Source organism: Mus caroli, chromosome 3, assembly GCF_900094665.2.
Source record: "Mus caroli chromosome 3, CAROLI_EIJ_v1.1, whole genome shotgun sequence".
NCBI lineage: Eukaryota > Metazoa > Chordata > Mammalia > Rodentia > Muridae > Mus > Mus caroli.
Genome location: NC_034572.1, coordinates 87,099,545 through 87,112,886, shown reverse-complemented (window position 1 = coordinate 87,112,886; position 13,342 = coordinate 87,099,545). Strand labels below are relative to the sequence as shown.

The 13,342-nt window shown below is 40.6% G+C and overlaps 1 protein-coding gene and 1 non-coding gene across 2 annotated transcripts; one reads left to right on the top strand and one right to left on the bottom strand.

Moving 5' to 3' along the window:
• The first annotated feature begins 3,071 nt into the window (after positions 1 to 3,071).
• LOC115030681 lies at positions 3,072 to 3,176 on the top strand. Its single transcript, XR_003836286.1, has one exon. It is a non-coding gene; the product is annotated as a U6 spliceosomal RNA (small nuclear RNA).
• Positions 3,177 to 6,644: 3,468 nt separating this feature from the next.
• LOC110292014 (late cornified envelope protein 3D-like) lies at positions 6,645 to 7,145 on the bottom strand. The gene has a single exon (XM_021159177.1). It carries the CDS (start codon positions 7,131 to 7,133, stop codon positions 6,837 to 6,839), a length of 297 nt encoding a protein of 98 aa, XP_021014836.1. The 5' UTR covers positions 7,134 to 7,145; the 3' UTR covers positions 6,645 to 6,836.
• Between the last annotated feature and the right edge of the window lie 6,197 nt (positions 7,146 to 13,342).

Below are 13,342 nucleotides of genomic sequence, written 5' to 3'. Positions count from 1 at the left end.
CTTCCTTCCTTCCTGTCTTTCTTTCTTTCTTTCTTTCTTTCTTTCTTTCTTTCTTTCTTTCTTTCTTTCTTTCTTTCTTTCTTTCTTTCTTTCATCTGGAATAACAAAAAACCTAGGATAACAAAAACTATTCTCAACGATAAAAAACCTATGGGTAATACTTTCATTTTCTTGCTTTATAGAGTTATTCTTGTTGTTTTAATATCCTTTCTGTGTCCTATTAGTTGACATTTGGGCTATATATATATTTTTTGCTCTTCTAGATAATATAGAATACCACATTTCCTTGTTTTTTTTAAATTCTTGAGCTTTCTTTACTTTTCTTTCTTCAGTGTCTTAAAAATGGATGTTAGGTTGTTGGTCTGATAGTTTCTTCCTTTTCAATATATTAGTTGTAGGGATTTGTGTTGTTCAAGACAACACAAGACAAAGATCTCAGGACAGAGGAAATTTATTTGTCTCAGTGGAAAAAAGGTCAGGCAGTGTCTTAGTCACAGTTTCTATTCCTGCTCTAAACATCATGACCAAGAAACAAGTTGGGAAGGAAAGGGTTTATTCACCTTAGACTTCGGTACTGCTGTTCATCATCAAGGAAGGCAGGACTGGAATTCAAGCAGGTCAGGAAGCAGGAGCTGATGCAGAGGCCATGGAGGGATGTTACTTACTGGCTTGCTTCCCCTGGCTTGCTCATTTTGCTCTCTTATAGAACCCAGGACTACCAGCCCTGGGATGGCACCACCCACAAGGGGTCTTTCCCCCTTAATCACTAATTGAGAAAATGTCCCACAGCTGGATCTTATGGAGGCACTTCCCCAACTGAAGCTCCTTTCTCTGTGATAACTCCAGCCTGTGTCAAGTTGACACACAAAACTGGCCAATACAGGGAGTAAGGGACAAAGACAGGAATTAGAAGCTAGGGAGAAGGGATAAAGGAACAAAGGAAACAGGGATATTGTGCTGGGCAGGGGCTAGGGATGATGACCAAGGACTGCCTCCAGATAGAAAGGGAAGAGAGTGGTCCATAGGCTAATGGAAGTTTATAAAATCAGAAGGAGAAACCCAGTGTTAGGATGAGGTATTCAATTTTGATTGAACATTTTAATTAAGGCAGGCAAAAGGGGTTCTTTGATTGTTGGTTTTTAAACTGTGATAACTGGAGGTTGGTAGTTAGTGTTAGGAGGAGGAAGTGGCCAAATAAGGGAATAGTGGCTAATTTTGAAAATGTAATCTAATGGGTTTTAGCAAGGCAAAGGGAATGATGGAGAAGGGCAAGCCTGTCAGTCATGTTTGGCATGTTTGAGGTGGCAAGTATGACATTACAGTGTGCAATATTTTCCAGACTTCTTTACCAAAACGCTCTTTGTTGGCATCGCTCATCTGATTTGTGCTAAGAAAAATGTGTAAATATTTAGAAATTAACACTAGAAAGAATGGTGTTTCTAAACTTCCTATCACTCCTTAAACACCCTTGAAAAGTTTTGAAAAGTTCATGAAAACTTTTCATGAACTTCTGTGAGGGTCTAAAATCTAATCTCTCTTCTGTGGCTTTTCTTGATCTCGGCTCCTGTTACTTGAACATGCTGCTAGTGGGCAGTGATACTCAGAAATAGATTAGAGAAACATGCAGCTGAGGTGCAGGGTAGGCACTAGGGAAACAAACAAACAAACAAACAAAGCTAATTAAACCAAACAAAAAACCTGTGTACCTCTCAATATCATGAACACATACTATTTCACAGCTCTTTCTGAGGCTCAAAACCCAGGAAATAAACACCATACAAGGTGCCAGAAATTCTTGAAACTTCCAGAATTTACAAAACCCCTCTCCAAGATTTATATATGTAGTGATGTTTGCTGGGAATGAGACTTTGCAGCCATTGGAGCTGCCTGAAAGTCACACAAGGAGCTTAGAATATTCAGCTTTCATGAGTCATCACCAATGCTGGGTGGGCATTGTGATGATCCATCTGCCCTTTAAGCCCAATAAATATTAGTTTGCAAAGCTAAACTTTGGGAGAATTATTTCATTAATTGGCTATTGGTGTCCATATCTGAAGTGAGGAACCTCTTTCTTTTTCTTTTTTTTCCCCAACAAATCACATGAAAGGAAGAGAAAGAGCCACAGTTATAGAATGGGATTTCCTGGGTGTTTTGTCCTCTAATTCACAGACAAAATCTTCCCTGGCACTAGTCTCCAGCCAGTCAGGAGGTGGAGGCCTTCCCATCACCACTCCTGCCCTTCTACAATAAAACTCTTACCTACAACTCCTCACATGTTTGCAACATCCAGAGACCCAAGAACTTTTGCCTGGAGCTGCCACTAGGGCACCTTAGTGACTGATGCTTAGCACTTTGAGTATCTACATGAACATCTTGGGGAAAGATTCAGGAGTCAGAGTCCAGGACCACAGAGATTATCACCAGATCCCATGTTTCTTGTTCATATACTCAATGTCTATTTGAAGAAGGGAAAGGAGAAATAAGCATAAAAGTTCCCTGAGAAGTGCTTTAAAGCCTTCCAAGTATTTGCTTCTTACCCTCACTGAGGGCTTTTTTCTTCCTGTTCTCTCTCTCTCTCTCTCTCTCTCTCTCTCTTTCTTTCTTTCAAAAAGATTTATTTATTTATTATATGTAAGTACACTGTAGCTGTCTTCAGACACTCCAGAAGAGGGTGTCAGATCACATTACAGATGGTTGTGAGCCACCATGTGGTTGCTGGAATTTGAACTCAGGACCTTCGGAAGAGCAGTCGGTGCTCTTAACCACTGAACCATCTTGATAGCCCCCTGTTTCTTTTAAAACTACTTTTTCCTTGTCTTTTTATCTTTAAATTTTTTATGTGTATTGTAGTTTCACTTGTACACATGTTTGTCTATTTACCACATGTGTACAGTGTACATGGAGGCAAAAAGGGAATGTCAAATGCCCTGGAACTTTATCTACAGATAATTGTGATGCACCATGTGGATGCTGGAATCCAAACCTGGATCATCTGGAAGAGCAGCTGGTGGTCTTAAACTGTTGTGGCATCTTTCTGGCCCTGATTTCTTTATTCATTTAAAAAATAATGCTTGCTTTTAGAAGCACATATGCTAAAATTGGAATGATACAGAAAAGATTACCAACAGGCCCCATGCAAGGATGACATGCAAATTCATGTAGTGTTCTATATTTAAACAGAAATCAAACTGATATTACACAACAGATTACTGTGATAGATGTTTAACCCATGAGGTGATAAACACATCTAACAAAAAATGGGTATGGTGCAGTCCTGTCTGTATAACTTGCTGTGTAACGGGACAGTCAGGTAAATAAGTCACTGCATCAAGTGACAAGATCACAGATGAACACCTGAGGAGTAATCAGGTTTAGGTAAGAGTTCACAGGTATCAGTATTTTGTTGCCTCATGTGATGGGATGTTGTCATTTAATGTCACTTGGGAGTGCCTGAGATGAGGTCAGTAGCCTGTCAGAGATGACAGTGTTTGAAATGCAGAAGAAACAGTGGGATGAGGAACTCCACCCCACCAAAGGTGTGGGGTTGGGGTGGGGAGGAGGAGGGTAGCTGTTTCTGGGGCCCTGAGAGTAATACATGAAACCCAGAAGGAGTGAGGTCTCTAGAGAGCTGACTCTCCACACATAACTCATATCTGAAAGTAAAGTTTCATGTATCATAAGAGGAGAATAATTCTCTCAGTAAAAATACTCAACGAGGAGCCCAGTGTCCCTGACTTAAAATCTTGATCTCTATGGGTGATGACTGTCTTAAGGTATGGGTGTTCTGGGATAGACAATGCTACTGTGTGGTGAAAAGTACAAAGTAGTTCAGATATTATATAAAGACCTAATCAACATCTCCTAAACAACTTGTGATTCTACCTTTTTGTATTTCTCCAAGCTTCACACATAGGTCACAGAAGGCGCTAACTCATTTGGGTTAGGATACAGAAAGGAGATCAGCTGATTAATAGCAAATAAATGAAGCAGTGATTTTTGTACACACGCCAGTGCTGTTGACATAAATGTAGTCACAGCATGCAAAAGTGCATTTATATCAGCTTGGTTAAATTTTCCTCTTAACATTAGGGATACATTTCCTTCCGATCCTTAATCAGACACATAGAACATGAATTACAGTCACGAATACACACAGTAGTTTTCAGTTTCTGCTTTCTGGAGGTCCTGGGTGTTCACTGGTTCTGGGTTTATGGTTTTCCGTTCACAGCAGGACAATATATATGTGGTCGCAGCTCCCAGCTTGACCTACAGTTGTGAACTGCTTGTGGTCATATTTTATCATTGACTTGACAGCATTCTGGCCCAGGATGAAGGGAAACCCAACACTTTTTCCAGTATTGAGTCGTGAGAATCTTGTCATAGATTTAATCATGGCACTTTAGGAAGTTGGGTTGTTCTAGAGAGTGGGTCCCAAAAGTACCTGGCCAGATTATCTCATACCATTCTTTGAGAAGTATTTTCTTCATTAAATTATAAAGATTAAAAAAAAACCCACCCCAAGTTCTTGGATCTTGGAATGGAAGTAATCAGAAAATTTCCAGCCTTGGTTTTAATATTTGATAAACCTCTATAGTTTCCTGGGTTTGGTGGACTGCTCTTTCACAGTAGTAAGTTTTAGAGTCTGGCAAATGGATGAAACAAGTGAAGGATCCAACATTCTAAGTTCCAAATGTGAGAGCGAGATCATTAAGGACGGGTTTGTGTCATATATTAGGATACCAGTTCTAAATACAAAAATTTAAAGATAAGAATAAAAATCAACTTGACAGAGGCTAAATAAAAGATCATTGTTTCTGCAGAGCTCTTTAGAAATCTCAAGTGAGGGTCAAGTGCCAAGTGGCCAAGAGCATTGATTTATAAGCTGTGCCTTCTGGGTCCTGGGACAAAGCAGTTTCCCCACTATAAGATGTGTGGCCTTTCAGAGAAATGACCTTACAGGTTACTCACAGAGCTGAGAGTCTCTTAGGAGTTCCTCACACAAGAAGCTCTAAGGAACTATTGACCAGACAGTTAAATAAATCCATAATCTGACCAGCATTTCTCTGTTCCCCTCCTCCCTTTTTCTAACTGCTTGCTATTCATACTTGTTACTGTCTCACTTTCTAAATCATCAGCTCTGTCTGCTCTCCTGACTAACTCTGTTTAATTTCATTTCCTCACCTGACCTCTCTGCTAGAGTTTTGTTGTGTTTGTACTTCCTATACCATCGTTCTTTACTTCTTTCCTGATTTGTAAGTTTTCAGTCTTTGTGTTACTGGTATCTTGGAATGGATATTCCTTGAATATTGTCAAGTGCTAGCCTGTGACTTGTAGGATGTTTAGGGCTATTCTGGGTTCTACTCATAAAATGCAAACAACATTCATCATAAGCACAATATTATCTTAGTTAAAGTTTGTATTAGAACACAAAGGTTTATGTTTAATTATATTTTAAAAAGCCCAACAAAATCTCATTCTCTTTCTTCCTCTCCCTGACACGTGCTCTGCTCTTGCCCCTCTCAACTCCCTACTTTCCTTTCCACGTTCATGTTGTGTCTCCTTTTGTTGCCCTTCCTCCTTAACAGGTCTTGTTCTTATTTCATGATCTTGATCTAGGTTTTCAGTTTAAACCTATCACACACTCCTTTCTTTCAAAAACATACACACAAACATCAAAACTATCTTCATATAAGAGAGATGCAGATTTTGTCTTTTTGAGTCTGGGTGACCTCACTTCATATGATATATTATAGATTCATTTTTTCTAGCAGATTTCACAATTTCAATCTTCTTTACAGGTAAGTAAAATTCCACTGTGAAACATGTTACATTTTTAAATTATTCACTCTTCTCTTTATGGGCACCTAGGCTGACTCCATTTCCTTGCTAATGTAAATGGATAAGCAATAAACATGGATGTATAAGCATCTCTGTGGTTGGATAGGATTTCTTCTGTGTCCGTGTAGAGAAAAATATGGCTGAGTTACATGGTAGTTTTGGTTTTGATTGTTGAGGAACTTACATTCTGACTTGTACAGTGCCTTCATCATTTCTATTTCCACCACAGTTACTCTTCCCTACAACCGGTTTGATATGTTATCATCTATTTTCTTTATCGCAGCCAAGATTTGTGAGAGGGAAACTAATGGTGGTTTTTAATTTGCATTTTCCTGACTCCAAGCTTATTTTATTGGAGAAAATTGTCTCTGGCTGTTTTTAGACACTCCACAGAAAACCACAACATCCCTACTTAAAAAGACCTGGCTACTCTACTTGAATACTTACCTAACTGCAAAGTCAGTGTTACTAATTAGATGCTAGAAATCACTCATCAAAGCAGACAGTAGCTCAGCAAGGTAGTCTTAGGGTTCTACTTTGAGATGAATATACAGTTTACATGTCATAGGACATACCATTCCTTGTTAGAGACTCCAGTCCTGCCCATTTCCTCCTCTGCTTTTTAAGCCCGAGTGAACATTAACATGTCTGATAGACCCCTCCACTCTTCCTGTGTAGAGCTATGATTGTTTTTTCATTTTGTGGATTATGTATTGCTGTATTTGTGGGTTAGAGGGGAAGGGCACATATCTGCCACCTGTGGAGGGACAGGGAAAAATGACAGTGACACACTAGTGTGGTGGGGATAGAACCTTTATTCTAGTCAAAACAAAGGATGAGCACATGCATTCCACAAGAAGGAAGGGAATAAGGGCAGTGAGCATCAGACAGGCAGAGAAGACTCTCCAGGATCAGACAAAACAAGACTAGCTGGGTTTTCCTTGACCCCTGGGATGTTGTTTCCTCCAGACTGTCTTGTCTCAGCATCATGTTCCAGGTCAGCAGCAGCCCCCAGAGCTGTGACCACAGCCTGAACCCCCAGACTGCTGACCACTGCCACGGTCACAGGAACTGGAGCTCCTGCGCCTGCATCTGTGGGACCTGCGCCTGTGGTGGCTCAGGCAGCAGCCTCCCTCAGAGCTGGGGATACTGCAGCCTCCAGAGCTTGTAGCACAGCAGGAAGAGGCTGCAGGCAGACACTGTGTTGTGCTCTTTGGGGGGCACTTTGGGGAGCACTTCGGGGAAGGGCACTTGGGAGGAGGTTGGCACTGCTTCTGGCTCTGCTGGCAGGACATTTCGGAGGGAACTGGACCTAGAAGAGTAGGATAGAAACATTATAGGGAGAAGCTTCTGGTGAATGTCTACTGACTTAGTATGTCAAATACCTGCCTCTTATTGTGGATCTGCTTTCAAAGCCAAGATCTCTATGAAATAAACAGCAATGTGGAAGTATACATCTATGTGAATACAACATTCTCAAGACTATCAGATAGATCAGCATGCATCCCTAGTAAATGGATTCAGAACAATGATCTTTTTACAAAGGCAAAGGGTAACTGATTTTGACTTGTAAGACATTGTCTTCCTTTTAGCCCTACTTGCAGGAAGGGATATTGATACTTCTAAGTAGCTCTCTGCTAAAAGTCGCAAATAAAGGTAATGGGATAATAACCCTATGGAGAATCCTCTGGGTTGATGTATACCTCTTAGGAGAGGGGAGGCCATGCTGAGATCTAATATTCTGGTGTGTCACAGGTCCTAATGTACCCACACAGGCTCCTGTCTATTTTCTTCCTTCTCTTTTGGTCCCTGGAAGGTCCACTTCCTGCTGCCTTCACACTTGATACCCTTGCTTCTTTCACCTTGGTCAAGTCCAGTTTGTCATCTCTATACCTTCTTAGCTGAGGCCCTGTCCCTAGTTAGGTACTCACCAGATACCGCAAAGGCAGGAGAAGAAGGCTGTGTTGAAGAGGCTGTGACTGAATGGTCCAGGGCAGCAGCCCTTTTATCCTTGGTGGATGTGTGATGCACAGCCCAAGCATGCTGCTGCTTTCATAGCAGAGGAGATGACAGAGCCAGGACAATCCATTCATCATCTTTCCATGATCCTCGTACAATTACCATCAGTAGAGAGTCAGGAAATATTGATGTCTCTGACTTTTCACTCAGGTCTGGCTAGGAATGAGAAGATATGGGGCTGTTCTTCAGCCACCTTTACCATATTTATTCATTTCATATTCTTAAATATAAGCTCTGGGCCTTGGTCTTGTCTGTGAAGCCATAGCATGGGTTACTATGATATCTTTTTCTTGTGTTGATTATGATCTATTAGGAAAGAGGTGAAAATATTAATACACACAGAGTCATATATCCCATGCTGTAATCTACCTATGTGTAATGTCATCAAGCTTTAGTGCATGGCATTTGGTGTGAACCTTGCTTCACCATATATGTAATCCACAGTATCCTGTCATATCTGGATGTAGCCAGTGACTATATTATTGAACTTCAATGATGAGAAGAGTAGGTAAAAAATGTCAAATTAGACCCAAGACCCTGTCGAAATGATAGAAATCCCCATAAAGATCTCATGGAACTCAGACATCTCATCATAGGATTTCTGGTGAAGAGGGAGGTTGCGCTGTGTTGACAGTTGTTTGATGAGAACAACTCATTATAACTTTTAATATGTGAGACTGATCTACTTAAATCATCTTGCAAACTATCCTTGAGTATTTGTTACCTACAGTTGTAATGGAAAAAAAAAAGCTACTAAAGAACTTGACCAATAGTGCTGTAGAGTTGGCTCATTACTTAGCAGTACTTATTGCTGCTTCTGAAGCCCTAGATTTGGTTCCTACTATCCAATTTATATTAGCAACTCTTTGCAATCCATCTCCAGAGGATTCATTCCATCTCTAGAGGATTCAATGCCTCTTCTGACCTCTTAGACACAAAATACATATGTGGCACATAGGTATACATGCAGAAACTCCCACAAAAAAAAACAAATTAAAAAATGTGCAAAATAGACCATGTTAAAAATTATTTATTTATTTTTATTAGATGTTTTATTTATTTACATTTCTAATGTTATCCCCTTTCCTGATTCACCTCCACTCAGAAACCCTCTATTCCATCACCTCTCCTCTTGCTTCTATGAATGTGTGCTCCCATCCATCCACCCACTCCTGCCTCCATGCCCTCACACTCACTTACACTGGGTCATCAAGCTTTCAAGGGAATAAGGGCCTCTTCTCCAATTGATGCCTGACAAGGCCATCCTCTGCTACCTATATGGCTGGAGCCATGGGTCCTTCCATGTGTATTCCTTGGGTGGTGGTTTAGACCCTGGGAACTCTGGTTGGTTGATATTGTTGTTCTTCCTATGGGGTTGCAAACCCCTTCAGCTCCTACAGTCATTTCTCTAACTCCTCCATTGGGGATCCCCACACTCAGTGCAATAGTTGGCTGCGAGCATCCACCTCTGTATATGTCAGGCTCTGGATGAATTTTTCAGGAGACAGCTATATCAGGCTCCTGTCAGCATGCACTTGTTGGCATCCACAATAGTGTCTGTGTTTGGTGACTGTATATGGGATGGATCCCCAGGTGGTGCAGTCACTGAATGGTCTTTCCTTCAGTCTCTGCTCGACACTTGGTCTCTTTATTTTCTCCTTTTGTTTCCCCTTCTAAGAAGGACCAAAGCACCCACACTTGGTCTTCCTTCTTCTTGAGCTTCATGTAGTATGTGAATTGTATCTTGGGTATTCAGAGCTTTTGGGCTAATATCCACTTATCTGTGAATGCATACCATGTGTGTTCTTTTGTGATTAGGTTATCTCACTCAGGAAGATATTTTCTAGGTCCACCCATTTGCCTAAGAATTTCATGAATTCATCATTTTTAATAGATAAGCAGTACTCTGTTGTATAAATGTACTCCATTTTATGTATTCATTCCTCTGTTGAAGGACATCTGGGCTCTTTCCAGCTTCTGGCTATTATATATAAGGCATGAACATAGTGGAGCATGTGTCCTTGTTATATGTTGGAGAATCTTTTGGGTATATGCCCTGGAGTGGTTTAGCTCTGTTTTCAGGTAGTACTATGTCCAGTTTTCTGAGGAGCTGTCAAACTGATTTCCAGAGTGGTTGTACCAGCTTGCAATCCCACCAGTAATGGAGAAGTGTTCCTCTTTCTCCACATCCTTGCCAGTATCTGCTGTCACCTGAGTTTTTGATCTTAGCCATTCTGACTGCTGTGAGGTGGAATCTCAGGGTTGGTTTGATTTGCATTTCCCTGATGACTAAGGATGTTGAACATTTCTTTAGGTGCTTCTCAGCCCTTCCAGTTTCCTCAGCTGAGAACTCTCTATGTAGCTCTGTTACTCATTTTTTAATAGGGGTATTTGATTTTCTGGAGTCTAACTTCTTGAGTTCTTTGTACATATTGGATATTAGCCCTCTATCAGATATAGGATTGGTAAAGATGTTTTCCCAGTCTGTTGGTTGCCCTTTTATCCTACTGACAGTGTCTTTTGTCTTACAGAAGCTTTGCAATTTTATGAGGTCCCATTCTTGATCTTAGAACATGAGCCATTCGTGTTATGTTCAGGAACTTTTCCTCTGTTCCCATGTATTCTAGGTCTCTTCCTTACTTTCTCTTCTATTAGTTTCAGTGTATCTGGTTTTATGTGGAGGTCCTTCATTAACTTTATGAAACATGTTTGTACTTTAGAACAGAAACAAGTGTTCCTGGGTTGTTTATGACTGGTTGTAACCCTTTATAAAATGTAGATTACTATATTTTACCTTAGGTGTAATATTTCCCCAATATTTTATTCTCCTGTGACAGAGACTAAATGACTATTTGATGTTAGAGAAGAAAATATTTCTTAATAAGATCTCTGTCTTTCTCTGTCTCCCTGTCTCTCTGTCTCTCTCTCTCTGTCTGTCTTTGTCTCTGTCTCTGTCTCTGTCTCTCTCTCTCACACACATACACACACACACACCCACACATACACACATACACTTGAAATTATCTTCTATGGCACTAATTTCATTTGCTTTTTCTTCAGAGACATGTGCAGCAATGTTTCTTATTAAAGCAAAGAGCTGTTCAGTGTGCTAACTGGAAATTGAGGAACCCCCATGCACCGTTTCTCTCCCAATGGCCATTTCAGAGAGTGAGGTACTCCCACCCATCATCTCTTTCTCAATGGCCATTTCACTAGCATTGTTTAATGCCCATAAACCTTTTCATGCCAAAAGAAGGTACTCACAAGGAAGGGGAATAGGCATCTACCTGGCCTACCACAGGACAATGCTGTGGATGGATGTGGAATGGGGCAATATGTAGTTTCTCATTCCTTTGATTGGCTGATGGTGCCAGGCCTTGGGTAATACACAATTAGAAGACGGGTGTATTTTAATTAGAAGCTACTTTCAGTCATTTCTGGGCTGCATACCAGACTCATCTGCTTTCTAGTATAAGATCCTGGTGTGAGAGACCTTCCATCTTCTTCCCTAAAACACTGTTTAGCCTGAGCTCCGGTTAGTATTTGATTTCCCTCAAACACATGTGGAAACTTTATCCCCTAATTTTATGGTATTAGAAGAGTAAACTCTAGGAGAACAGTTGAATTATAAGAATGTGTGAGAAATGCATCTTAGCTGCCCTGATGTCATTTGTTAAAGGAGCCTGAGAGGGCTAAGATTTTCCTAGATTCCTGTATGTGAATGTCTTGAGGACACTCCCCACCCCCCTTTCCCCCGCCAAGGCCCTTTCTTGAAGGCCTCCAGCTTTCTAGATCTGGTTCATGCTCTCCTTAATAAAAGATCCTCTCATGGAAACTGTCCACTTCTTTGTATTTTAAGATAAAAAACATTTGACAGAGCATGCCTTAAGAGGCAGGCAGCATGGATTGCAATGGGAATGCATCTGAGAACCAAGGAAAGCTTATGTAGGAAAACAGCAAGAGAATAAGCATTTTGATGTCTAGAGCTGGGGCTCACAGTTCTCTCAATTGTGCTGCAAAAAATCCTGGAGCCTTAGATGTGTGGCAGAAATGAAACATTGATTTTACATATTTTACAATTCTTCAGAAGAAAGGACAGGCACCATTTTTGACCAGGTGGGTAGAATCTTAAGTTATTGGGAATCACACTTCAAAAGTATCCTCTGTAATGTTTTGTTATCCTCTGTAAACTTTCACACCAAAACCTTCAGAAAGTCTCAGCCAAGAATCTTCTCAAAAATGCAAGCCATCTTCTGTTGTACTTTCAGATGCTTCATTCCTGCCAGCCTATGGAGTCTATTATCCTGGAGAAGAAACTGTCCTGTCCTGGAAAGGCAAAGGATATGAGGACTTCATTGCAGGGTTCCAGATGGGAAATGTGCCATCTCAGAAAGAATGGGCATCCTGTTACCCATACAAGGCAGCAGTTGGTCTAGAAGGATGGCTTAGGAGGAGTTCTGGACTTAAATGATGCCCCCATGTGCTATGATAGAGGCCTGTAGCCATTCAGGCTTACCTCCTTGGTGGATTCTGTTCAGATCATGTAACTTCATATCAGTGGTAACGCCTTCCTTCCAACTGAGTAGAACTAATTGCCAACTCAAGGATTTCTTGCTACCATAATAACACTTATTTGAGTCACACTTCTACAAACCTGGAGGAGAGATGCACAATACATATCATGACTGTCATTAAATGTCAGAAAATCTACCTCTGTATGGTATGTAGTTTGGCAGACTTATGATATTCAAAGGGTAAAATTATCTTCACTACTTTTTGTTTTGTTTTGTTTCTGTTTTTTGGGACAGGGTTTCTCTGTATAGCCCTGGCTGTCCTGGAACTCACTTTATAGATCAGGCTGGCCTCAAACTCAGAAATCCACCTGTCTCTGCCTCCTGAGTGCTGAGATTAAAGGCCTGTGCTACCACCACCCAGCTTTCTTCACTACTTTTTAAAATACCTGTATTATTGTCAGAACAAAATCAATACTCACTATAACCTGCATTCCCAATGCCCTATTGCCCCTCAAGAGAGTATTCAACTGACGCAATTCAAGAAGAAGAGCCTCTTGTTCTGGTTCTTTTCACTTAACTTATTTTTAAAACCCCAAGATACCATTTAATAAAAATTCTTCCTAAAAGGTGAGCTAGAGTGATGGCTTAGTAGTTAAGATCTCTGGCTGCTCCTTCTCAGGAAGTATTTTTATTTTCAGCACCCACATGGTAGCTCTTAAAAGCCTGTAAATCTTGTTACATTGTGGTATATGAAATCCTCTTTTGGCCTGTGTGGGCACAGAGCATGTAAGTGTTGAAGAGGTACATACAGACCAAATACTCATACACATAAAAAAATTAAAATAAGTTTAAAAAGCTGATCTATATGGAGACAAAGTTACCTGGGTAATCCTTCCTTCCTTCCTTCCTTCCTTCCTTCCTTCCTTCCTTCCTTCCTTCCTTCCTTCCTTCCTTCCTTCCTTCCTTCCTTC

Excerpts from the sequence above, each read along its gene's own strand:
- LOC110292014 (XM_021159177.1), bottom strand. The coding sequence starts at position 7,133 with ATGTCCTGCCAGCAGAGCCAGAAGCAGTGCCAACCTCCTCCCAAGTGC.